Below are 25886 nucleotides of genomic sequence, written 5' to 3'. Positions count from 1 at the left end.
GCCCGTCCCCTTCCAACTGTTGTTTTTACGGTGGTTTCCTGGCAAATACCTCTCCGTTTTCTTTACAGGCAAGAGAAAGCATGTTCCAACCAAACTGGAGAACAGTCTTCCTTCTAGTAACTACAAAACAGCCATGACATCACCGGTAAAAACAGGCACACCTGAAAGAAACTGCACTTAGGGTAAACGCAGGCTAATCCATCTCATCAGACATACTTATGCCTCCAAACCGCATTCCAGTTCCAGTAACCGTAAGCAAAGTGCAGTTTAAACAATGTGCCGACTGCTACGCTGCTGCCTTGTGCACTATGGACTAAAGGCGAATGTGACATAGACTCTGGTGTATGTAGTTAAAAATACATATTTGATAAGGCGTGTAATGTCAACTTGCAAACACTAGTTGGTTAGTGTTGGGATTCTGCCTTACACACCAAGCTGTGTACATTACAGATCTTAGGCACCGGAGGAGTGTGGAGAAGAAAAAAAGTGTTTGACATGTAAAACAGAGAGAGAGCCAGGCTGAGCCCTCTGGTGGAGTAACTGCAGCTGTAGAAACTGCTTCTCCCAGCCAGTTCCGTCTTCCGGCCATTTTCTGCTTTCCCCCATTCATGGAAGGTACATGATTTATTTCTCACGTAAAAGCAAAAATGTAAAAAAGACAAACGGGGGAGTGACGGCGTCTCCTCGGGCCTCCTGTGGGGAAGGAAGCTGACACTCGTCTTCTCCAGAGGTTCAGACCGCAAATATGGCCTCGAGGCCAGCGTGGTATTCAACAAGATCCTGCGTCAAAAACAAGGATGTTTATCGCAAAAGACACAGCACAGCGCTGCTAATGATGAAGATATTAACAACCCAGTTCATTAGAGCGAGAGAGAGAGAGACAGAGAGAGAGAGAGAGAGAGAGAGACAGAGATGGTGCGAGAGAGATGGCTGATTGCCAGAGTTATAATAAGAGCCATAAGACAGGGAACAGTGGGCATTAGAGAAAGCAGGTCATCAGGGAGAGGCACACTTATCTCAGTGCCTGAAAGGAAATGAGAATTTCAGTGTAATTATTTAATGTAATGAATTCATGTCCAAGGTTTATGTAAAATCGTTAGTGTTCACCTCACCATGGAAATTTTTCACAAGTGAGAATGTGGGCTTTCAAGTGTAAAAATAAACATCAAAGGGCATCAACTTCAGGAATCAGAGAATGTAGTGTAATGTCATCTTCATCCAACAGATGGAGACAAATAACTTGGTATGTCATGTAATTGCACTTTATTTCTACAGTGGAATTAAGATACAAAATTACAACAAATGTACACACACCTGGCAGCCTTTTTTAAATATAATTTAACAGTCACTTTCATTTTTGTATGAAAAAAAAAAACAATTATACAAATAATTTGTATATATTATTCACATCATGGGCAGTTCTCCAGTTAAAAGCCATCGTAAACACACTTATTTTTGCAGATCTTCTGTTGGGAGCAGCAGGCCTTTTGATCGATCACTGAAGCAGACATTTTTAGGGTCTAGTGACAGGTAAACATTCCACAGTGCAAATTAGGTGAGGCTTTGATAACGGTCCTAAATCACGTTTCTCATTCGCAGTTGTGGCTCACTCGTTAGAGACTGCCTCCATTTTAATTTCAACTGTTATAGTGGGGGGAGGGGGGGGTGGGGGTCAATTCCGGTCCTGGAGGGCCAGTGTGTGTTTTTGTTTCCACCAATTACCCTGGCTGAATGAGCTAACTGGCTGTACACCAACCCTGGTTCACTCACAGATCACAGTAAAACGCCGCACACAGAACAGTCTTTAGCGATCATGCGCTTATCAAGAAATGTAGCTAAAATGTCAGATGACGTAAATGTTAGGGCTAACTGAGGCCAGAATTTGGCATGAAAACCAGAAACAGACGGGGATCTTGTTGCCCAGGTTAGTGTTAAAGGATCACCCTCTGCGTGATTTACTTGAAATAGTTTCTACTTGAACAAAAAAACGGACTGATATTTTGTTACACATTATTTAAGGTAGTTCCTGTTCCATCTTTCTGTTATTCTTAATTATGTGCGATATGATACCGAGATGCCGTTACAAACAAAAAGAGTAGCCAATGACAAAACAGCCTTCCATTACAGACAGAGTAGCCAATGACAAATCAGCCTTCCATTACAGACAGAGAGTAGCCAATGACAAAACAGCCTTCCATTACAGACAGAGAGTAGCCAATGACAAAACAGCCTTCCATTACAGACAGAGAGTAGCCAATGACAAAACAGCCTTCCATTACAGACAGAGAGTAGCCAATGACAAAACAGCCTTCCATTACAGACAGAGAGTAGCCAATGACAAAACAGCCTTCCATTACAGACAGAGAGTAGCCAATGACAAAACAGCCTTCCATTACAGACAGAGAGTAGCCAATGACAAAACAGCCTTCCATTACAGACAGAGAGTAGCCAATGACAAAACAGCCTTCCATTACAGACAGAGTAGCCAATGACAAAACAGCCTTCCATTACAGACAGAGTAGCCAATGACAAACCAGCCTTTCATTACAGACAGAGAGTAGCCAATGACAAACCAGCCTTCCATTACAGACAGAGAGTAGCCAATGACAAACCAGCCTTCCATTACAGACAGAGAGTAGCCAATGACAAAACAGCCTTCCATTACAGACAGAAAGCACCCAATGATAAATCAGCCTTCCATTACAGACAGAAAGCACCCAATGATAAACCAGCCTTCCATTACAGACAGAAAGCACCCAATGATAAATCAGCCTTCCATTACAGACAGAAAGCACCCAATGACAAAACAGCCTTCCATTACAGACAGAAAGCACCCAATGATAAAACAGCCTTCCATTACAGACAGAAAGCACCCAATGATAAACCAGCCTTCCATTACAGACAGAGAGTAGCCAATGACAAAACAGCCTTCCATTACAGACAGAAAGCACCCAATGATAAACCAGCCTTCCATTACAGACAGAAAGCACCCAATGATAAACCAGCCTTCCATTACAGACAGAAAGCACCCAATGATAAACCAGCCTTCCATTACAGACAGAAAGCACCCAATGATAAACCAGCCTTCCATTACAGACAGAAAGCACCCAATGATAAAACAGCCTTCCATTACAGACAGAAAGCACCCAATGATAAACCAGCCTTCCATTACAGACAGAAAGCACCCAATGATAAACCAGCCTTCCATTACAGACAGAAAGCACCCAATGATAAAACAGCCTTCCATTACAGACAGAAAGCACCCAATGATAAACCAGCCTTCCATTACAGACAGAAAGCACCCAATGATAAACCAGCCTTCCATTACAGACAGAGAGTAGCCAATGACAAAACAGCCTTCCATTACAGACAGAGAGTAGCCAATGACAAAACAGCCTTCCATTACAGACAGAGAGTAGCCAATGACAAAACAGCCTTCCATTACAGACAGAAAGCACCCAATGATAAATCAGTCTTCCATTACAGACAGAAAGCACCCAATGATAAACCAGCCTTCCATTACAGACAGAAAGCACCCAATGATAAATCAGCCTTCCATTACAGACAGAAAGCACCCAATGATAAACCAGCCTTCCATTACAGACAGAGAGTAGCCAATGATAAACCAGCCTTCCATTACAGACAGAGAGTAGCCAATGATAAATCAGCCTTCCATTACAGACAGAGAGTAGCCAATGATAAACCAGCCTGCCATTACAGACAGAGAGTAGCCAATGATAAACCAGCCTGCCATTAGCCAATGAAGTGAGACTTGGAGCTGGGCCAATAGGAGGCTCACTGCTACAGCGTATTCCAGGAAAGTGCAGAACCCATCCTCCACTCAGTGCAAACAAGTACAAAAAGACTAAATCATAATTAAAAACATTTTTCCAAACATTTACAAATAACTTAAAAAAGGACAGCGAAAACAAACTGGAGTGAATACTGAAGTTGGAACTGTTTGCATGGTGGAGAAAATATCATATTTACATATTTATATAAGGGACATACAAGTGAGTGTTATCTGAAACTAACAAAAATTAATTGAAGTGAGACTCATTTAACTTGATATTGATTGACAATGAGCTATCAGCTCTGGTTTACTTACCCCTTGCATACAATCATTCTTTTAGTTTCTCCCCCTCTCTCCAAACAGCCATTGAGAAAATGGAGCCCAGTATCAAGATTATCTCTAATCAGAGTAATCTCAATACAACATTCCTGTGATACGCGTGTAAATAAACTCCATTTATATTAGATATTTGACTCTTGTAAAGTGTCTTCAGACGCGGAAAGGGCACTTTTGGGCTCAGGCTGAGGGAGATCAGAGTTCTGTGCCCCCGTCCCGTCCCCCTGCTCTTCGACGGCGCATGTGGGCCGCACGGCCAGCGGCGGCCCGTCCGGTTGGGTCCCTGGTGGGGGCCCGTCCGTTTGGGTCCCTGGTGGGGGCCCGTCCGGTTGGGTCCCTGGTGGGGGCCCGTCCGTTTGGGTCCCTGGTGGCGGCCCGTCCGTTTGGGTCCCTGGTGGCGGCCCGTCCATTTGGGTCCCCGGTGGGGGCCCGTCCGTTTGGGTCCCTGGTGGCGGCCCGTCCGTTTGGGTCCCTGGTGGGGGCCCATCCGCTTGGGTCCCCGGTGGGGGCCCATCCGCTTGGGTCCCCGGTGGGGGCGCGCTCTCGCCCGCGTCTCCCGATGAGTTGTCCCTCAGCGCCCGGGCGCTGTCCGCGTAGCTTCGGCTCAGCTCGGCGTCGGGCATGTGGGTGGCGTGGATCTCCGCCAGCTTCCTGTACACCCGGCAGAGCGCCCGCGGGTTCTCCTGGTCCACCAGCGCCGCCGCCAGAGCCAGGTGGAGGTACCCCACAGCATCAAAGGCATCCTGGGTGCGAAGCCAGAACCAGGGTGTTAGAAAGGGTCAGGGATCCCTTTCCGGGATCCTCTGATATTATTTCAGTTGTAGCGTGTTTTTTTTGATTGGCCCAGGAGGGGTTTTATGTGCAGCAAATTATATTTTTGATACTTACAGGAGTTTCTGAACAACCAGCTAGCTTTACAGTGGTGGGTATGACGACAGTGATGTTCAAAGCAAGAGAACATGTTTCAAGTAAAGCCAAAATGGTTTGTACTGGGGCAAATTGAAAACATGCTTTAAAACTGAAATGATATTTTAAAACCCCAGGAACGTGAACTAAGCATACATAACTGAAATATCAAAACCTCCCAGACAGTGTACTGAACATCCATTAAACCTGAAATAATATTACAAAACCCCAGAAAGTGAACTTTAAAAGCTGTGCTTAGCCATTATTCTAAAGAAAGCAAATCCTGGACAAACCTGTACATCACACATGTGTGTCCAATCACGAGAACCAAAGTTATACATCTACAAGGAAAAGTAAGCAACTGCTAGGCAGTAAAATTAAAGCCTTAGTTTCACTTTGACACTTATACTGAGCTACCTTATAATATTACTGATAATCAGGAGCTGCTTCCTGTTCTAGACTGTTCTCATTCAGAATTAGATTCTTCCATTTGGGATGTAGCAATCAATTTTGGTTTGTTAATCTGTTCTGATGTGTCCTGAGTTCCCCTGACTGGGGAAGAAAAAAAACACAGAACAGTGCCCTGAAAACCTTTTCAATCAAAGAATGACCTCTGAGCATCAACTCGAAATAAGTCCATTCTCCACAAAAAAGCAGACATAGATATAATTGGAAAACATATCATATCAAAATGCCAAATGTTTTCATATCTTAAAGTCTGCGTTAAGGAGAGACATTGGCCTCCAATTCAAGCAAAAGGTGAAGAATTCCTCCCCTACCTTTAGCTTGTGTAGGGTCAGGTCTCCCAGCCTGCAGTACACTTTCACATAGTACTGGGCCTCACTGGGGAGCTCCAGGAGGGCGGGGCTCAGCGATAAGGACTTCAGGTAGTAGTTCTCTGCCAGCTCAAACTGCTGGAGGGAGTAGTAAACCGTGGCCAGCCGGTGGAAGGCAGTTCTTTCCTTCAGACGATCCCCTAAGAAGGAAACACATTCCAGAATACTTTATATGATCATTATCATCAATATACCTGCTTAGAGCTCACCGGATGTAATCTGAGATATATATTACGATGCCTTGCAGTTACAGATTTACAGTAAATATTGACTCTGATTAGAACACATGTTTGTTGTTGTTGTTAGTAAGGAGTATGGTGGCTAGTTAGGCCAGAGAACTATGGATCTAAGGGATGTTCGGTTCTACATTTTGGCAGGACACCACCACAGTGCCCTTCAACTAAGGTAACCTCACAATCCACAGCTTTACCACACTAGGTCAGCCTTACAGTCCACAGTTGAATCGTTTCGTTCAGATCCAGCTCTATAGACAGCTTGCAGTTAGTGAAACCATACCATACTTTTACCCAACATAAGAGCAGCTGAGTCAGCTCAGCTCAATAGCGCAGTCACGGAACGCAGGTGAGACGCGTACCTGTTGTGGTGCTGACCTGCACCGCGAGAACCGCGTACTGCAGAGCGGCCTCATACTGCTCCTGGCTCGTCAGCAGCTCTGTGAGTTTGCTCAGGAGCCGGAACTCCGACTGGACGTCCTTCACGCTCCTGGCAAAAGGCAGGCTGCCGTCCTGCACAGACGTGTATCATCACACAGACAAAATGAGCATCACTCACACCCACATGACTTCAGAGACCTGGGTCTGGCATTTAGGGGCCGTTGGTTGGCACATCCTGTTCAGGCTCTGTTTCATGGGCCCCATGGTCTGGTATCTGTTAAGGCTCTGTTCCAGTGTGTGGATGAGCCTCGTGGCTGTATCTGTTAGCTCTGTTCCCATGTGGGATGGCCCCCAGTCTGTATCTGTTAAGGCTCTGTTCCGTGTGTGGATGGGCCTCACAGTCTGGTATCTGTTAGGCTCTTTACAGTGTGTGGATGGCCATGGTCTGGTATATTTAGGCTCTGTTCGTGTTGGATGGGCCCCATGCTAGTATCTGTTAAGGTTCTGTTCCTGTGTGTGGATGGGCCCCACAGTCTGGTGTCTGTTAAGGCACTGTTCCAGTGTGTGGATGGCCCGCATGGTCTGTTATGGCTCTCTGCCAAATCAATTGAAGATTGATTTTGGATGCCATTTAACTGCCCTCCAAAAGGAACAAGTAGCTTCAGAGTTAAATTATTTGACCCAAGGTCTGTACCCTCAAAGAACATACATAATGAATTATACCTATATTGTCAGTGTTTAAGTGTTTAAAATGTTATTTGGTTGATCTAAGGTCAATATTTTACTTTATTAATCTCAATGAGAACAGGCTTTTGCTGTTCTCATTGAGATTAATAAAGTAAAAAGGTTTCCAACCACAACATTGGAATGTAGGCCCCAGCAAAAGCAGACTCAGATTCTTTTCCTGTGCAGAGCCGTAGCTCTACAGCTATCAATATTAATGGATAATATATACATACCCTGTAGAATGGGAGCGCGGAAAGACGATTTCTGTGTCCTTGGAAGAACACGTCCCCGGCCTCCTCATAAATACTCGTGGCGAAGTAGGGATCATTAACTCTCAGGGCAGTTTTTACTGCCGCCTGGAACAGACGTTTATAGCGAGAACGTTCAGTGGACTCTGATAAGAGATAGTAACGTTCACTCCTCTTATAAAAATAACATACATCTGATGACCTGTTTTATTTGTCAGTTATCAATGTTTAAAGTTTAACTTTGTTGATAAGCAGAGGAATTTACGTGATTTGATCTGAGAAACAAAATCGATTCCATTATAAGTGGTTTTTCTTCAGACTGTGGTGCAAGAGATCAGTTCTTTCAGTGTAACTGAGCTGTGCAGACGTTTGGTCATAAAGGATCAGAGAATCAGCAGTTACAGGTCAATAAACTGGAGGTCCTCAAGGACGCACACAACACACACACACACACACACACAAGTTTACCAGATACCCATAATTTTCTGCTCCTCATAACCAAGTGTTGCTGCAGGGTACCCCTATGTTTAGATGTACCCCTCTCTCTCTCTCTCTCTCTCTCTCTCCCTCTCTCTCTTTCTCTTTCACTTCCTGTTTTTTCAGCACCATTTCTCAGTTTCATTCCCCCTCCCGTTATGAGAATCTGAAGCACAGGTGCTTACCTGTAGGTACATGTCGGCGAGCTCGTCCTCTCTGATCAGGTAGTAAATCCTTCCCACCTGGAGCCAGGTCTCTGACTCCTCCTCCCTCTTCCCCAGGTCGATGGAAATCCGCAGACTCTGCTTGGTGTAGTCCAGCGACTTCCTGGAGGACCTGAAAAATTCATCTGCTCATTTCGCAGTTCCTGATGCTCGGGAACAAGCCTTCATTTCCAGACCATTAATCTCATATCAGCTGTGCTGTCAGTGGTGTCTAAATACCTGTTTACCTTCCATGGCCACACTCATCTGGGTGAAAAGGTAGCCCATTTAACAGCTGATATGACAGGGTGACTAGTTTACCTTCATGTTTTCCTTTCATCTATTAGGCATTAAATGGCCAATCATAAACACCAAACAGGCACGTGAAACTACCTTCATTGCACACTATGAAATACAGTGGGGCGACATAGCTCAGGAGGTAAGACCAATTGTCTGGCAGTCGGAGGGTTGCTGGTTCAAACCCCGTCCTGGGCGTGTTGAAGTGTCCTTGAGCAAGACACCTAACCCCTAACCCCTAACTGCTCTGGCGAATGAGAGGCATCAATTGTAAAGCGCTTTGGATAAAAGCGCTATATAAATGCAGTCCATTTACAGTGGATATGACATTCATCCCACTACAGAACAACACAGTGTAGAGACCAAAGGATCGGATTTACACGCAGCTTCGATTTACACCAGTAGGCCCGACTATGGTCGCTCCAGACATAAGCAATAACAAAGCTGTGAGCTTACTTCTCTGTGTTTAAGGACAGGTAGAGATTGCTGAGGATCTCCAGATATTCTCCCTCCAGCCTCTTGTCTTTCAGTTCCCGTGACAGCGCCACACAGTGTTCGTAGTAGATGATGCACTGTCCGTGCAGGAGCAAGTCGCAGTACAAATGGCTCAATGCTTTGGCCACAACCATCTGACCTGCAGTGACAGGACAAGAGAGAGGTCAACCTCAAATAATCACAAGCCCATAATCACAATACAATAACCACAGTCACATAATCATGGTCCAATGAAGTGCTTTCAAAGTCAAATCGCTAATTCATCTTCTGAGACAGTCCAGCATCAAAACACAGTTGAAAATCCTCCAGCCAAAATTGTAATTCTCAAATGAACACACTCAATACCGGGAGAGAGCACAACGGGGGGAAACATAACGCCCTTCTACCACTGGTTCCTGGGTCACGCCTCCGCTTGTGTCACACAAGCTCCTCGGGCGAGGAAGTGAGGATCATCTAGCCGGCTGATTTCTTTAATTAGGAGTTATTGAGCCTTTACACATTTTTTCCCCTCACTTGCTAGTTTTTAGCAGTTCAGCACCTTTCATGTCTTTATTAGTCACAGTGTTTTGCTATTTCTCAGTAAAGAGTCCTTGCGGCAGCAGCTCTGTAGGAGCAGCACTGACCCCTCGAACCCGAGCTGAGGCCGGAGCGTTTACTCACTGTGGAGGTTTTTGGCACCGATGGCGATCAGCAGCGCGGTCTCGTAGGACAGGCGCACGTCCTGGGTCCGGCCCCTGTCCCGGTAGCTCCGCCCCAGCCAGAGGAGGGCCTGGGCGTGCTCGGCGTCGGTGGGCCGGTCGGCCAGCTCCTGGAAGAGCGGCAGGGCGCGGAGCAGGAAGCGCTCGGCGAGCGCGGGGGCGCACACCGACAGCGCCAGGCACCCCAGGTTGGCCAGCGCCAGCGCCTCGTTGCGCTTGTTCCCGTTCTCCCGCGAGATCTGCAGCGCGCTGTAGAAGTGGCGGGCGGCCTCGGGGACACGCCCCTCCTTCCGCAGGCACAGCGCCAGCAGGTTGTAGACCACGCCCCTCTGGGCGGGGCTGTCCGTCTCGTTCAGGGATTGGAGGAGGGGCTTGAGAGTGGCGGCCGCTCGCTCCTCCTTCCCCGTTTGCACCAGGAGCCAGGCCAGCAGGACGGAGGCCTCGAACCCCTCCTCCTCACTGATGTGGCCCCCGGTGTCGCTGATGTGGCCCCCGGTGTCACTGATGTGGCCCCCTGTGTCGCTGATGTGGCCCCCTGTGTCACTGATGTGGTCCCCGGTGTCACTGATGTGGCCCCCAGTCTCACTCATGTGGCCCCTAGTGTCGCTCATGTGGCCCCCAGTGTCGCTGATGTGGCCCCCAGTCCCGCTGATGTGGCCCCCGGCCCGCTGGGCACACTGCACGGCCATCTCCAGGGCCCCGTGCTGCTGGTAAATGCAGGCCAGGCTCATGCACAGGTCCCGCTGCGTCCGCAGGTCCCCGTGGCGACTGGCGATGGACAGGGCCTGCTGGAGGTACACCACGATCTGGGCGGGGATCAGCGAGGTGCCCTCCCGCCACTGCGGGTTCAGCCGCACCGAGTTCTTGATGAAGACCTCGATCTTCTGGAAGGCGTCCGGCAGCGAGCGGTCGGGGGCGGAGTCCAGGCTGAGGGAGGCCAGCGCCATGTGGGGCAGGTACTTCCTGTGGTAGAGCCGGCTCAGCATCCAGTTGAGGTCGACGGGGGCCAGGGGGCGGGCCTCCTCCTCCGCCAGGCTGATGGAGAGGAACTGCAGCCGCTCCACGAAGGGCAGCGCGTCCTCCACCTTGCCCAGCTCCAGGAAGAGGCGGAGCGCCAGGTAGCAGCTGCGCGCCTCCAGGTGCCGGTCGCTCTCCACCACCGCGCGCCGCAGCGCCAGCCTCAGCAGCTCCAGCTCGAGGGCGGAGCCGAAGCGGTGGCCCGGCAGCCCCAGCAGCAGCGCGCACGCCCGCTCCAGCGTCAGCGCCAGCTTGTCCTCCAGCCGCTGCTGCAGGTAGATGGCGGTCAGGCCGGTGTAGAGCGCGATGAGGAGCGGCAGGTCGCGGAAGCCCGGCAGCGGCACGCGCAGCGCCTCCTCCAGGTAGACGCGGGCCTGCGAGTACTTGCTCTTCCTGGCGCACAGGCGGCCCAGCAGGAAGCAGCTCCGCCGCAGGGCCCAGGGCATCCGTCGGTTTTTGGCGGCCTCGCGGACGCCCTCCAGGTGCTGGAGCAGCTCCTCCTCCGGGACCCCCCCGAAGGCCGAGCCCAGGAAGGAGTAGGACAGGTCGTACAGCTCCCGGTAGGACTCCCGAAAGCCGTCCTCGTTCAGCAGGGCGAGGGTGGGGTCGCAGGCCTCCCCCTCCTCCCCCTCCCAGGCGCCCTCCTCCAGGAAGAGCGCGGGGTCCTCCTCGAACTCGTCCATCTCCTTGAAGGTGTCCTCCAGGCTGAAGGACAGGGGCTCCCCGTCCTGGTCCAGTAGGCTCTGGGAGGCGTAGACGGACAGGCGGGGCGAGGAGGGGAACGGGGGCGAGTCGCTCTTCTCCATAAACACGCTCTGGCGGGCGCTGACCGGGGGCTTCGGCTCTGTCAGGGACAAAGCACAAGCTAACGGGACGTTTAGAGACGCTAACCTGCTCCGATTCCTAAACGACCTCTAACCCATAGATTAATCAGGAATGCATCAATCCACGGAATGTCTCTCTCTCTATGAGTTTACATGAGAGATAATCATAATAGTACTGTATAATTAAACTGTGTCGACGTATAATACGATTACACCATTGTTATGAAAAAGGCACTTTAAAAGACGTTTGGCAAAACTTCATTATTTCAGAGAAGAATACCTATGCACAGCACAAAATATTAAAACCACGTGTTAAAAATGAAATGTATCTCATAAGTTTCTCAGAATGACCAATAATTACCTTGCTTCGGCTGATTTTTGATGTAGGGGAAGTCGGACTCATCCAGCCTATCTGCACAGTAAAGACAGAGCCAATCAGAGGGTTTGGGAAGGGGGAGGGCAGCCAATGACATTAGAGCTGAAAGAGCAGGCCTTTGATAGGCTGTGCTCACCTAGTCTGTACACAGTGCTGATGTCCGTGGTGGAGAGCTTGCTCAGGAGGCCACTGTGGTACTGCTCGTTGCAGGGGTTAAGCTGGCTGAGAGCTGCCCGCTCCTCCTCGCTCAGAAACACCAGCCGCCCGTCGCTGAGCGGAGGAAAACAAAGACAGCTCTATCAGCCGGGCCCCCCAGCGTGACCTTTCCGCCGGAGCTCCGCCCCCTCCGCAATAAAATAAACCCTCATCACCCCCAAGGTCATCAAGGTTGGGACATAAACACTCTAATCTCAACTGTCCCAGTCTGGACCTTTGTTTGTAAATATAGGACATGGAGCCCTTGATATGAGCAATAATTATTAAGCGCATTATGTCGGCATGGCAACGCTGGCCTATCAGAATATTCTGCCGTGCAGCAGAAACTGCATAAAATGTTGATAAAACTGTTGTCAAGTACAAAAAAGTTTAGAGCATAAATCTTTCTGTCATTTAATGTATAGAAGGGTGATAACTGGAAGAACAGTAACCGCTCAGTGCTTTCCATAAGCTGTGGAATATTAATATAGCATATGCTTTTTATCATGAATGATTCAACCCTTCATAGGCACCATCTTTCTTCTCCTGAACTGATTAAACGCTTCAGTATTTCCTCAGCAGAAGCCAAATATCATTTGTGCTCACAGCGCTGTCTGGGGATTCAGATGGGAAGTCACTTCTGATCATTACAGCTTAAGTGGTTTAATAATCATCAGTTTAAACACTAATGTCTGTGAGCTATTCACATCCCTGGTATGAAGCCGCAACAGTGTTCCCGAAGAGGAAAAGCTAAAAATTAATTAGTCTGTCTTCTGCCGCCTGTGTACAGATAGTGCAGTCTAACCCTTTCAGTTGTGCTGAGGCCACAACATTTAAGACTCCGGCTCAAGGACACAGTAACTCTGCTGCTTTGGATTTGAACCTGCAACCTCCTACTTATTTCTCCAGTTCCCAAAGCACCCACACAGGGTTGTGATTTTATTGCCCTTCCGTCGCTGGCATGCCTTACAGGGGTCTGACATTCTCCGGCCTCATGTGGGCCTTCTGGACGAATCCCATCTGGCCGCTGGAGAAGTGCCGTCCAATGAAAACCTCCAGGCTGGCGAGCAGGAAGCCCACCACCTCGATCAGATCCCCCCGGCTGAACTGCAGCTCGTCCAGCCCCAGGGGATTGTGGTCTACCACAGCCACGCAGGTGCCCGTCACTACAAGAGCAAAGCAGGGGAGAGACACTCAGCCATGCCGACCGTTTCAATAAAAACATAAACAGAAAAGCACTGTCTGGTGGGATTATGATTTTGATAATTACGTGTGCGATACTCACCAACAGGATGTTCAAACTGTGCTTTAGTCACACGAGGTCCACATGCAGTTCCTGGGTACTTCCTAAAAAACCACCTGTGGTAAAAATTGACACTATAATTCAACTGCATCAACCAGTTAACCATACATCCTTCCCAGTTGTTCTGGAAAATGTAATTTAGGCGTGAAACAGAAACTACAAATCCCCTGATCACGGTGCATTTACTTAATCATACAGTTAAGGTTAGACAAATGTAATTAACTTGGGTATAGGTGTAGTTACTCACTGGTATAACGGGTGGTGTAGGTGGGTATAGGTGTAGTTACTCACTGGTCGAAGGGGTGGTTTAGGTGGGTATAGGTGCAGTTACTCACTGGTAGAAGGGGTGGTGTAGGTGGGTCTAGGTGTAGTTACTCACTGGTAGAAGGGGTGGTGTAGGTGGGTCTAGGTGTAGTTACTCACTGGTAGAAGGGGTGGTGTAGGTGGGTCTAGGTGTAGTTACTCACTGGTAGAAGGGGTGGTGTAGGTGGGTCTAGATGTAGTTACTCACTGGTAGAAGGGGTGGTGTAGGTGGGTCTAGGTGTAGTTACTCACTGGTAGAAGGGGTGGTGTAGGTGGGTCTAGGTGTAGTTACTCACTGGTAGAAGGGGTGGTGTAGGTGGGTCTAGATGTAGTTACCCACTGGTAGAAGGGGTGGTGTAGGTGGGTATAGATGCAGTTACTCACTGGTAGAAGGGGTGGTGTAGGTGGGTATAGGTGCAGTTACTCACTGGTAGAAGGGGTAAGGTAGAGGCTGCATGGAGAGGACTGGCACCAGGCCATGCTGGCCACTCTTCAGTAAGGTCCCCTCCCACACCGTTTCCTGTCCGGTGTCCCGGACCATGACCAGGTCGTCCTTCCGGAACACCAGGTCCTCTTCTTCGGTGTGCCGGCTGTTGTACAGCGCTTTCGCAAAGAAGGAACCTGCAGACAAACACTTCCGGGTCACCAGAGGGTCGGGGGTTCCTTAAGCAGATCTTTACTGGCAGTGGCGAGGAGTGCCAACGCTAGCTCATGTAATCCTTATTGGAAGCAGTGGGAAGTGCTAACGTTAGCTCATGTAATCCTTATTGGAATCAGTGGGAAGTGCTAACGTTAGCTCATGTAATCCTTATTGGAATCAGTGGGAAGTGCTAACGTTAGCTCATGTAATCCTTATTGGAAGCAGTGGGAAGTGCTAACGTTAGCTCATGTAATCCTTATTGGAAGCAGTGGGAAGTGCTAACGTTAGCTCATGTAATCCTTATTGGAAGCAGTGGGAAGTGCTAACGTTAGCTCATGTAATCCTTATTGGAATCAGTGGGAAGTGCTAACGTTAGCTCATGTAATCTTTAAGGAAATCAGGGTGAGGTGATTAGATTATGATGCTAGATTATGTAATGTTTATGCTCAGCGCGGTGGAATGCCAGTACTGCTAGTAATGCTTCACGTCTCTAAAAGTAGAAGATCTGATATAATGTGAAGGTCAGACATAGTTTCATAATGACATGGACATTATTTAACCCTTTAAGGAGTGAGACCTGTAAGCTCCCCAGGCAGTCTGCCTCACTGGAACGTACAGACTGACAGCTAAATATGACATGACACATACATACATACGACATATACACCTTACAGTCCGTTTATGACTATGACTGAAATCAGTCTTACATGAAGAAGAAACTCAAATATTTTCATTTCAAGCCACCGAAAATGCACATGAAGAATGCAGACAGCACAAGGTGCTTTAGAGACCGAGCTTGTTATCGAGTCTTTCAGCAAAGACCTGATTCCAGAGCCACACACCTGTGCTGACCAGGTGCGCACAGAAGCACTTTGGGTTCCCCTCCACGCAGAAGCACATGACCCACTGCTCATGCGGGGAAATGTAGCTTCCTAACAATGATCTGCCTTACAGGCCCTCACTGCAGCATCACCTCCAAACCAAAAAAATTAAATTATCATAAGCATAACTAAATATCAGAAGCATTGCTGCTTCTTTCAGTTTCCCAGAATCCCAGAAGTCATCTGTGACACTACCGAGGGCCTGCAGCCCTGTGCTGAAAGAAAGTTCCAGAGCGTTCTGAAACAGAACAGAAAGCAAAGATCACCTGTTCTGAAACAGAAAAGTAAATATCACCTGTACGGTATGACAGGTATTTGAGCGGAGGAAACTTTACCGTGGAACAGTCAGGTGACCCGCACACAGACAGGTTAAACCCTGTACCCGCACACAGACAGGTGACCCGCACAAAGACAGCTTAAAGCTCTTGCCTTCTTGCAGGAGGAGCCCCAGGTAGAGGGTGGCCAGGTGTTCCTCGTCCACCGTCACGCAAATCTCCACGTCGCTCAGCCGAGCCGAGTCCAGCCAGAAGGTCTGATCGCACAGGAAGTTCTCCAGGCACCGAGCCACGTAACCTGGCAACAGAACAGCGCATTTCCCCCTCACTGTCATCCAGCGTCCTCGCCAAACAAACCAAAAAAAAACCTTTCAAAGCTTCAGTGTGATCAGCCTGAGTCACACTCCACCCCAGACTCCCCCTGTCCCCAACCAGCCCTACCCAGAGACAGGTAGGTGGAGAACTTCCATATCTCCTCAACGGTCTTGAAGGTGATGATGAAGCAGTCCTTCTCAGCGTGGACAGACAGGAGACGAGCGGAGAGGTCCTGAACAGAGACGCCGGCAAGAAGACGGAGAAAATGAGCAAATACTCTCTCCCATGTCACTGCCAAAAATCACACAGCTTTGAGCACCCACATAAATGTACTGATTTTTAGTAAAAATGTAAATGTACATTTTTTACTGAGCTGAAAATCCTGCATTTCTGACCTTAAAGAGCTGGATGACGTCCTGGCTGTTACTCTCCACCACCCTGAGTCGTGTCCGCAGCGCCTCCTGCAGGTCACTGTCCGGTTCACCACTGCAGCGCCGCCTCCCGCGAAACACCAGGAGCACATCTGCACAACACAACACAACACACTGTATTACACACACACACAATTACATACAACACAACACACTGTATTACACACACACAGTTACACACAACACAACACACTGTATTACATACATACAATTATGTATGGAGCCCATCCACACACTGGAACAGAGCCTTAACAGATACCAGACCATGGGGGCCATCCACACACTGGAACAGGACCTTAACAGATACCAGACCATGGGGCCCATTCACACACTGGAACAGAGCCTTAACAGATACCAGACCATGGGGCCCATCCACACACTGGAGCAGACCCTTAGCAGCATGAGAACAGCGGTCTGTCACCTCAGGGGCTCCAGCTCTGTGAGAGTACGGCAGACAAGTGGGTGGGCGGAGCCTGTACCTGAGGAGAATCGCTCCCCCACTGCCAGGGACACGGTGCTGCCCCTGCTGAAGGCTGACTTCTCCTTCCAGTAATTTCCTGGCTTCGGCTCCACCGCCAAACTCTGGTCCGACACCTGGTCATCCTCACCTGTATCAAAGCAAGGACACACTCCTTAACTAATGACCCAAAACAAGGACACACTTGTTAACTAATTACCCAAAACAAGGGTAACTAGATTAGAGCTCCAAAGCTGGAGATCCACTGTGCACCCGCTCCTGTGTAGCCTGCTTATGAGAGTCCAGTGAGAGAAATGACCGTGTAAATGGGTTTGAGAATATCCCACCACTAACCCAAACACGCCTCAAACTGATGCCATTTCATCATGCAGTCCCAGTCAGTGTAAGAGTTCAACTTGCTTATTTATGTGAGCCGAGTGAGCTGCTTGTGGAGATGTAAAATATCCTTACGCCTACCTTTATACACCATGACGCACTTTGTTTATGGCAAATATCAGATGAGAATTGAATTAGCAAGTGTGCCGTTTCCTGGCTGCAAGTAAACAGGATCTGGAGACTGTGTGGTGTCTATATATATCTACTGTAACAGATGCTGGAAGGGGGAATTTCCTATGTAAAACGGTAACAGCATTCCCAGATTATGAATGGCAAGCAAAGGATGTTCCAGAGCTTCCTCTTCAGCCTCTGGTGACACAAACATTCAAACACTAAAACAGCAGCTCTTCTGCTAAAACGAGTGTGATTAGCTGGTCAACCTTTTACATTCAACAAATAATACATTTTTTAATTATTGATATTACAATCACCACCAGTCCACGTGCACTAATCATCTGAATGTCAGTGTTTTGATCACATAATTTGTTTTTATATTGTAATGAGCCATACACCAATGGGTGTCGTGTAAAGCTGGCCTATCACCTAGCTATACAGCTATAATCTAAACACCTCTAATTAAAGCTGCTAATCTAGGGCTAAAGATGTGTATCATAACCTAATGTATGTTGTGTGGTGTAGAGGTGTGTATACAAACTAAAGGAAAGAAGTGGGATTTAAGTAAGTGACCCTAACCTAACAATATGCTACCCTCTCTGGAAGATATCTGAGGTATGGTGACTCCTATGATATCCTTTATGTGTCATTGTTACAAGATAACCTTCTCCTCTGGTTTTAAAGTGCAGCATTAAGGACACAGAAAGACATCTTTTCAATGTTTTTTCCCCTTTCTCTCCTAATTTCTTAATCCCCCATCGCATCAGCGCCCACAATCATGAGCTCTCCTTGAAAGTTCATGTGGAGCAAGTCTGGCTCACACAGACATGAGTCAGAGGAAGACATGTTGGCACCTAATCAACACGCAGGGGGCGCTAGTGCCCAATGAGAAACTATCACTTCAGCCAACCGAGAAGCTCCCTTCCCAGGGTCAGGATAGCCCCAGGTTTCCCTGTGGGGCTGTGCACCATAGTTGGCGTTAGAATGGCCCAAATTTGATACCAGACTGTGAGGCTGATCCATGCCCTGCAACAGGACAAGCCCCCAGCAGCCCCATCTACTGTACCTTTATCCGTGGTCATGATGTCATTTCCTGGAAAGAGCTCATTGGCTCCAGCCGATGTGTATGGCGGCTCCCTCCAAAGGGCGTCCAGCTCCGCAGGGGAAACGTCTGTGAGGCAGGAAGCAGGTTTATGATGCGTGAGGGTCACCCCAGAGGTCACCCGGAGCCAAACACCACAAACAACACCACACCAAGCACAACTGCAGCTTTGTTTAACAAACAACGGCACACACAAGGCAAGCCCATACAGGGAAGAATGCCACAGACACAGGCCAACCTCACACACGCAGGCCAACCACACACACACAAGCTAACTACAAACACACACACACACACACACAAGCTAACCACACACAACCCAACCTCACACAGGGAGAATACTCCACACAGGGAATAATGCAACACAGTGCAAACACCTGACAGGACCCAACAGCATGCTGTTTCATCACATAAAAACCACAGAACAAAACAGCTCTTCACAGAAGCTGAAATAACATGACATCAGCAGTACTAATCAATGTTCAGCTGCTCATTAATGTGACATCACTGATTTGGGGACTATCCCTGGGGTCGGCATCCCTAAGGCCATAAAGCTACCAGGAGGAACATTTCAACATCCTGACCTCTCACCTTTCTCTGTAGTGCCTCCGCCCAGCCCGAAACGCAACTCAAATAATAGTTTGATTTAACGGTGTCGTCATTCACCAGGGACCTCAGGACAGCACAGACCAACACAAAGCTTTACACACAGAGGGGAAATGCCACTGATTTAACACCAATCCAATACGGGACACAGCAGGGTGCAGCAGAGTTAGTGACGACCTGGCGGGACGGCACACGTGGGGTCCCACGCACAGGGCCCGGTCACGCCCGTTACCTTCATTACTCAACACGTTACCCATACTGCACCGGGACACAAGCAGCGGCTTTCCTGCGCGAGTTAATCTCCCTCCTCATGGCAAAACCTACAGAGACCAGGACAGGACGAACCTGAGAACCAGAAGCAGCTTCTCAGAGAGACTCCAGAGCAGCACGACGCCATTTTGTCCCAGTCAAAGACGTCCCCCCAAAAAACAGCACTCGGTTTCGGTGTCCAGGATTATGTTAGGCTTTCCTTAGGAAGCCACAGGGTCTGTGGGCAGCGCTCCACTCTCTCTCTCTCTCTCCGTCTCTCTCTCTCTCTCCGTCTCTCTCCTCCCCTGCCCAGTGGCTGAATGCACAATGCCCACTGTGCTCAGCGGCTGGCATGCCTGTGTGGGTCGGGCAGTACCCTCATGTGACAGGGGGGCCCTGTGTCCAAACCTCACGTTCGCCGTTGCCTCATCCGCGCCCATCAACAACTTCTGGAATATTCTGCGCTTGGAGTTTGCGTCTCCGGCCAAGAATCAATGGGCATCACCATCACAGCTGACAGTTCCGCCTTGCCTTCTTAAAACATCAGCTTCCTGCCGCACTAATTAAAGCTCCGTTTTGCATGCTCGTGTCCGTGGAGAGAGATGACAGACGAAGCCGTCTGGGTTCTGCCCGGGCGAGGGATGTCCTGTTCGGGCCAGGCCATCCAGCAGGCTCAGCTCCCAGCTCAGCACACAGCCTCACAAATCCTGATTATTTTCACACCATTTACCCACAAAAAAAACCCCAAGGAATCCCAGCAGCACAGGGGAAATCCCCGCTCTAAAATCCGTGCGTGACGGATCTGGGAATCCGTGGCGTTTTCCCTGGGATGCCCGGCTGGGAAGTGTCCCGGGTGTCCCGGTCGCCCAGGCGACAGCGCTCAGAGAGTTCCGGGGGCAGAATTCCGAGGAGAATTCCGGGGCGGACGCCGCGGCCGGGCTGCAGGCGAAGCGGACAGCAGGAGGAACTGAAAAGACGGAACGGCTCACGCCTGGCTCTCTGTCCGCCGCCACTGCCCACTCCACACTGCCCGCGGCCCGATCGATCCTGAGAGGTTTTACATATTGGATCTGAATGTATGTGCATTTCTGTTTGAGTGCATCTCTGTGCGTTTGTTTGTGTGCGTGTGTGTGTGCAGGTGTGTGTGTGTGTGTGTGTGTGTGTTGTACATCGCTCTGGATAAGGGCGTCTGCCAAATGCCTGTAATGTAATGCAATGTAATGCAGCTGTGTGCGCGTGTCTGTGTGTGTGCGTGGCCCTGTGTGTGCGCGATTGTGCGTGTGTGTGTGCGTGTGTGTGCGGCTGTGGATAGCTGTCTTTGAATATTATTTAGTTTATTTATACATGCTGGTGTGTAAATGTCTGCATGTTTGCACGTGTCACTACTGAGCTTGTGATCTAAACAAGGGAACTGTCCCTTTAAGGAAGGAACGCATCAGCGGGAGTGATGGAGGAGTGGAGTGTATTAACTTGGCAGAGGGCCTAAATGGCCCCATTAAGCGCGGTTTCCTCTCCGAGCCGAACTGCTGCGGAGTGCAACGCCAGCAGGACCGGAGCGCTACGTGTGCGTCGGCAGAGCGTCGGCAGAATGTCGGCATGCAGGGTGAATTATGCATCAGGAACGGTCAGCGCGAGCGGCATGCCGCCCGGGACAAAGCGGAAACGCGTTCCCTGAGTGGGTTCAGCCGCCATCGAGCCACACTCCTCCAGGCCAGTCACGCGGAGCTGCAGGCTCCTTCAGCTCAATTAGCGCGGAGACAGGAGACCCTGTTCCTGAACTGGAGTGAATCCTGCTGACACAGTCCTTCAGATGGTCAATGCCATAAGTACTCAGAGATTCTGCTGGAACCGGTACGTCAAATTATCTATGAGGATGCAACGTGATTACATCAAAGTGCCACACAGTACTACAGGAGAACCAGTGACTGTTTTACACCCCACAGGCCACACAGTACGACAGGAGCTCACTTGTAATGACAAGGACATAGGGCCCAGCCAGAGCTCACAGACAAACACCAATACCTGAGGCCAGGTGCTCCATTTCTCTCCTACTGTCCATCAGCTCATAACTACACAGACCAGGAGCCGCTCACACAGAACACTCGTCTCCATTGTACTTCCCGTAATTCATTATGCATTATCCGCATTATGCATTATCCGCATTACACTAATGACTGCTAATGGACGCTGCCCTGCAGATGTTCGATGTGCATGCCTGTGCATATTCACCTGGTGTTCTTTAGACAAGATTTCACTCTGGAGAGGAGGAGAAGGGTGACCTCTACTGGGATTGCGAGCCAATAGGAAGAGAGCTTTAATCTCTGTGTTTCCTCCATAGGTGATGTCACAGCGTGGCCCCCCCAGGACAGCCATACAGACCACACTAATCAAACCCAGATGACGGTAACAGGGATGAACATGGTTTGGTCCTCCTGACAGTGGCCTCTGTCCTCCCCCCCCCACCCCCCAACGGGACAAAAGCCGTACCAAGCAAATGAGGCAAAAACCTTCCTCGTGGCGTCTTGTTTACATCGAGAGCCAATCAGTCGGCTCGTAATCACATCTCAGCCACTCACGCGAGTGATCGCTGCTGTAAACAGCCCGAAGAGACCTCCGGTGTGAACGTGCATCTCCCCGGCTTCCGGTGGAGTGCGGGGAACTAATCAGATCCCAGAAACAGCTTTTCCGTCTGCGCGACGGAGGAGACGTCTGGAGCCCGGGGGCGTTTACGACGAAGCTCCATCCGGCACAGCTGAGCACACCGGAGCTGACACTGTAAACACGTTAACGTGAATCCAGCGAAAACAAAATCAGAGCCAGCGCCTTCACTGACTCTCTAACGTCACCACACTCGGATAAAACAACAGACCTTCAGACAGACATATTCAGACAATAATGACCTCTGATGTTCATGAAGAGGACTTTTTAAAAATACTTTTCATTTTTAAATTAGTGTTTCTCTCTGTGTATCGGTCATGTTGAAATGCGAGTTTGTTGTCCTGTCTGTTCCTGTCCAAAGAGCACGGCTATCAATGAGGAGCACAGGGCAGCCGGTAACATGAGCTCGCAGCACGGGCTCTAAGTTTAGAACGGCACCTTCTCTGAGAGTACACAGCCAGAGCTGCATGCCACAGCCAGCCAGCCCGACCAGAGAGCCAGCCCAGCACAGAACACGGGAAAGGAAAAGACAAACGTGTGGAAACACCGGTCCGGTCATTAACTTAGGTTTCCTCAGCTTGTGTGCGTGAGTGAAAGAGACAGAGAGAGAAAGAGAGAAAGAGAGAGAGAGAGAGAGAGAGAGAGAGAGAGTCCTGCAATCTTTTCTCTGCTCTCCCTGGTCTCACTTGAGTGAAAATAGAAAGTCAACAGCAACAGTCTCTCGCACACAAAACACACGCCTGTCCTTTTGCTTCAGTGTGTAAAAAAATGACAGACGCACACACTCCGGGACACATGAGCCCAAACTTCTCACCCTCTCGTAGCTTGTACACACACACACACACACACACACACACACACACAGTCAGAACGTACCTCTGTCCTCCTGGTTGTGCAGTGTCGGTGTGTTCCTCATGTGGCTGTCAGAGCCCGGCTGGCTCGCAGAGGGAGGTGAGTCGCACGGGGAGGTGTGGAGCCAGGGTCATTCTCCTCTGTCTGTGGAGCGGACTGCGTGCGTGTGTGCGCGTGTGCGTGTGAGCGTGTGTGTGTGTGCGTGTGTGTGAGTGTGTTTCAGCGCTCCCTGTTTCTACGTGTCCTGGCACGAAAAACAGCTCTCAGAGGAAACGATTAAGCTCCGCCCCCATCCTCCACTCCACAGGAATGTCTCCAGACCGCTCTCTCACACCCCTCTCTCTCCCAGGGATGGCCCCTCTGGCCCAATCAGGTCAGCAGTTCCCCGCTGGGCGTCCACAGAGGTACACAGCCAAGCAGAGGTCACCCGGCAAAAAGGATCTTTCAGCCGCACGCTTATAGGACTGATAAGTCCTGATTGCAGTGAGAGACAGAGTATTTATTTTAACTGATTTCCTAGCTCACCAAAGAACAGGTAAACTCCACATTACGCACTGCAGTGAATGGGCCTTTCATTTTACCTTCCCTGCTTCCCTAAAACCGACCGGAATGAGAAGCATGTCAGTTACTTCCTGAGATGCGAGTGCAGTTGCAGAGGCGGTGGATCTGGACGGACAGGTTCCGGCTCAGAACCGGCACAATGGGATCATTATCCACGTAACGAACATCTCCAGCACAGGAGCCGTGCATGTCCAACACAGCGCTCGGTCGCATTCCACACACGCCTGTCCTGGAGCATTCACAGCGCTCGGTCGCATTCCACACACGCCTGTCCTGGAGCATTCACAGAGCTAGAGCCGTGCATGTCCAACACAGCGCTCGGTCGCATTCCACACACGCCTGTCCTGGAGCATTCACAGAGCGCATGCAGCAAACACACGCCTGTCCTGGAGCATTCACAGTGCGCATGCACAAACACACGTCTGTCCTGGAGCATTCACAGTGCGCATGCACAAACACATGCCTGTCCTGGGCATTCACAGAGCGCATGCAGCAAACACACGCCTGTCCTGGAGCATTCACAGAGCGCATGCACAAATACACGTCTGTCCTGGAGCATTCACAGAGCGCATGCAGCAAACACATGCCAGACACTCAGAGAATTCCCACCAGTCAAACCTGAGTGCATTCCACACCCCTGTCACAGAATCCAGAGGAGACTCCTCTTCCTCAGGCTCATTCCTTCTGATTTAAAGGTAGCGTTTGGGTCACTGAACTTTGTTTTGCGGTTTCTCATAACCAGTGTAGTTTTCCCCTCAGGTCCTTCCTCTCCCGCTCTTCCTCCCTCCCTCTCTCTCTCTCTCTCTCTCAAGACAATGCAAAGTCCCTCCTTGTGACATACACTAGCTTGCCTTTTTTCCCTCTCGGTTAAATATCAACTCCAGACGGTACGGCACATCCTGCAGTTACAGCATCGCCTCTGAGCGTGGATATCAGCGAGGTCTGTGACCATGTGACCGTAGGTCTGTGACCATGTGTCTAATCGGGCTGTTCTATAAGCAACCCCATCCCGGCCTTCAGAGTGAGATAGCAACGCTCGAGTCGGCGGGGTCATCCGTCCGTCGGCGGCTGCGCAGAGCGAAATGGCCCGGCTGTGAAACCGGACGATGGCGAGAGAGTTGGCGGCGATCGCGGGCTGTGAGAACGCGTAAGAACCCAATTGGACGGCGGTGTGAGCTCAGCGCACGCACCGAGCGCCTGATGCTCGAAGTCCCCCCTTCTCTGCTGGATCATAAAATAATGACGTAATGTTATTCTTCCCGTTCATTGTATTATGGCGCTGGCTCTGGCGACTGTTAGCACGTTAGCGCCCGCGGTTGTTGACACAATGGGGCGTCTGGGGGGAAAAAAAAAGAGGAAAATGTCACTTCCTCGGGTCTGCAAAGCCAGAGAAACGTTACCCAATCACGACCTGCATGAACCGCCATGAGCCTGTAGGCCCATCTTCACCATACACCAGGGCCAGAGGAGGAAAATCCAGGCTCACAAAGTAAAAGTCCTCCACGGGATTGTGTTGCTATCACTTGGATTTGCTGACTAGCGCAGTTCTTCTGCCAGGAAGTAGAACTAATCAGCGAAATCAGCTGGCTGAGTTCACGGGCAGAAGAAAGACAAGACAGGACTTTTACCTTCTGACCCCTGGACTTTCCACCTCTGACAAGGGCTGTCCAGCCCTGTTCCTTTAGATCTGTCATCCTGTATGTTTTCAGTCCAACCATAACAAAGCACATCTCATTCAACAGACAGAGATCTCACTGAGCAGCTAATTAGTCGAATCAGCTGTGCCAAATCAGGGCTAAAATGAAAACATACAGACAGGTAGATCTCCAGAAACAGTGCTTTGCTCAAGAAGAGTTTGGGCGTGTCGCGAGATAACGATCAATCTGACAGCCAGGCACTTTGAGCGTGTTCCCCTGGATGGCGCCGTCAGGAAGACCAACTTCCTGTTTTTCAGTCGCGTCCTTTTTTGTGGGTCGCAGCACAATTGTTCTCCACGATTCGTTTTTCTTCCTTTATCGGGAAGCCAGATCAGAGCATCCTAAAACATAAAACTCTGCAAATTTTCCCGGTGCCCCGATGAACTTCACCCTGATTGCGCCAGCTGCCGCGGGTCCTGAGGTGATAAGGGCTTGGCAGAGATCAGTGTAAATTACAGCTGAACAAAACGTTCGCCATAAATATCTTGGCCTGCTCTTTGTGGATTAAAGACTGACAGCAGGTCACAAACAAACGCGTGACCGGTGTACTCGCGAACAAAACACAAAGGATCGGTGTTATATGCATGGTGAATGCGCGCAGTTAGTTGAAAGACAGAAGAACCATGATCTCTGCTGTAATCACGTGGTTCGTAAAGTAGCTTTGCCTGCTGTCGAGCGCACTATAACTTCGCAGATGACCTTACGCTCGCGCTGTAAGGTGGCCACCTTAGCCGACGCAGACCGTGGCTCACGTTTGCATCCCTTTCGCTGAACATGTCAGTTTTGCCCAGGAGCCGCTCTCGGGTCGCGAGCTGTGAGTGCGGCGGCCGGGGCGACGCGCACATCCCTCCATTGTCCCGTTTCCGTCGCGGCAGAAGCGCTGTTTCCATGGGGAGCTGCAGAAAGCCGCAGCGGGCCGCGCTTCCAGCAGAGCCCAGGTCAGACGATCTAAAAAAAGAATAAAGAAACAGAGTGACAGACCTATCGCCCCTATGAAAACACCTG

At 49.8% G+C, this 25886-nt stretch overlaps 1 protein-coding gene across 5 annotated transcripts; it reads right to left on the bottom strand.

The window, feature by feature from the left end:
* Positions 1 to 1246: 1246 nt before the first annotated feature.
* On the bottom strand, positions 1247 to 25838 carry sh3tc2 (SH3 domain and tetratricopeptide repeats 2). 5 transcript variants are annotated; one of them, XR_010328768.1, is made up of 19 exons: positions 22648 to 25837; positions 18223 to 18327; positions 16669 to 16797; positions 16154 to 16281; positions 15885 to 15990; positions 15598 to 15741; positions 14076 to 14268; positions 13327 to 13400; positions 13012 to 13207; positions 11983 to 12116; positions 11832 to 11882; positions 9592 to 11490; positions 8893 to 9070; positions 8122 to 8272; positions 7445 to 7567; positions 6467 to 6617; positions 5815 to 6011; positions 2656 to 4872; positions 1247 to 2115 (listed from the first exon to the last, which is right to left on the bottom strand). XR_010328768.1 is itself a non-coding variant. In XM_064325282.1 (19 exons), exons 2-19 carry the CDS (start codon positions 19119 to 19121, stop codon positions 4255 to 4257), a joined length of 4602 nt encoding a protein of 1533 aa, XP_064181352.1. In that variant the 5' UTR covers positions 19122 to 19209; positions 22648 to 25838; the 3' UTR covers positions 1247 to 4254. The 5 variants fall into 5 exon arrangements, 4 of the variants coding, with proteins under 4 accessions (XP_064181352.1, XP_064181351.1, XP_064181350.1 ...); XM_064325282.1 differs by adding an exon at positions 19097 to 19209 and having other exon boundaries at positions 1247 to 4872; positions 22648 to 25838; XM_064325281.1 differs by having other exon boundaries at positions 1247 to 4872; positions 22648 to 23734; positions 23777 to 25837.
* Positions 25839 to 25886: the final 48 nt, after the last annotated feature.

This window comes from Anguilla rostrata, chromosome 3 (assembly GCF_018555375.3).
Source record: "Anguilla rostrata isolate EN2019 chromosome 3, ASM1855537v3, whole genome shotgun sequence".
NCBI lineage: Eukaryota > Metazoa > Chordata > Actinopteri > Anguilliformes > Anguillidae > Anguilla > Anguilla rostrata.
The sequence above is the reverse complement of the archived record's forward strand: the minus strand, read 5'-3'. Positions and strand labels throughout refer to the sequence as shown.

Bases quoted from the DNA above. Each gene is read 5' to 3' on its own strand.
- sh3tc2 (XM_064325278.1), bottom strand. From the start codon at position 22,687: ATGAGGAACACACCGACACTGCACAACCAGGAGGACAGAG. The intron at 16,798-18,222 runs GTACAGTAGATG...GCTTTGATACAG, and splicing joins CATCATGACCACGGATAAAG to GTGAGGATGACCAGGTGTCG. The intron at 13,401-14,075 runs GTGAGTAACTGC...TTTTTACCACAG, and splicing joins CTACCTTACCCCTTCTACCA to GTGGTTTTTTAGGAAGTACC.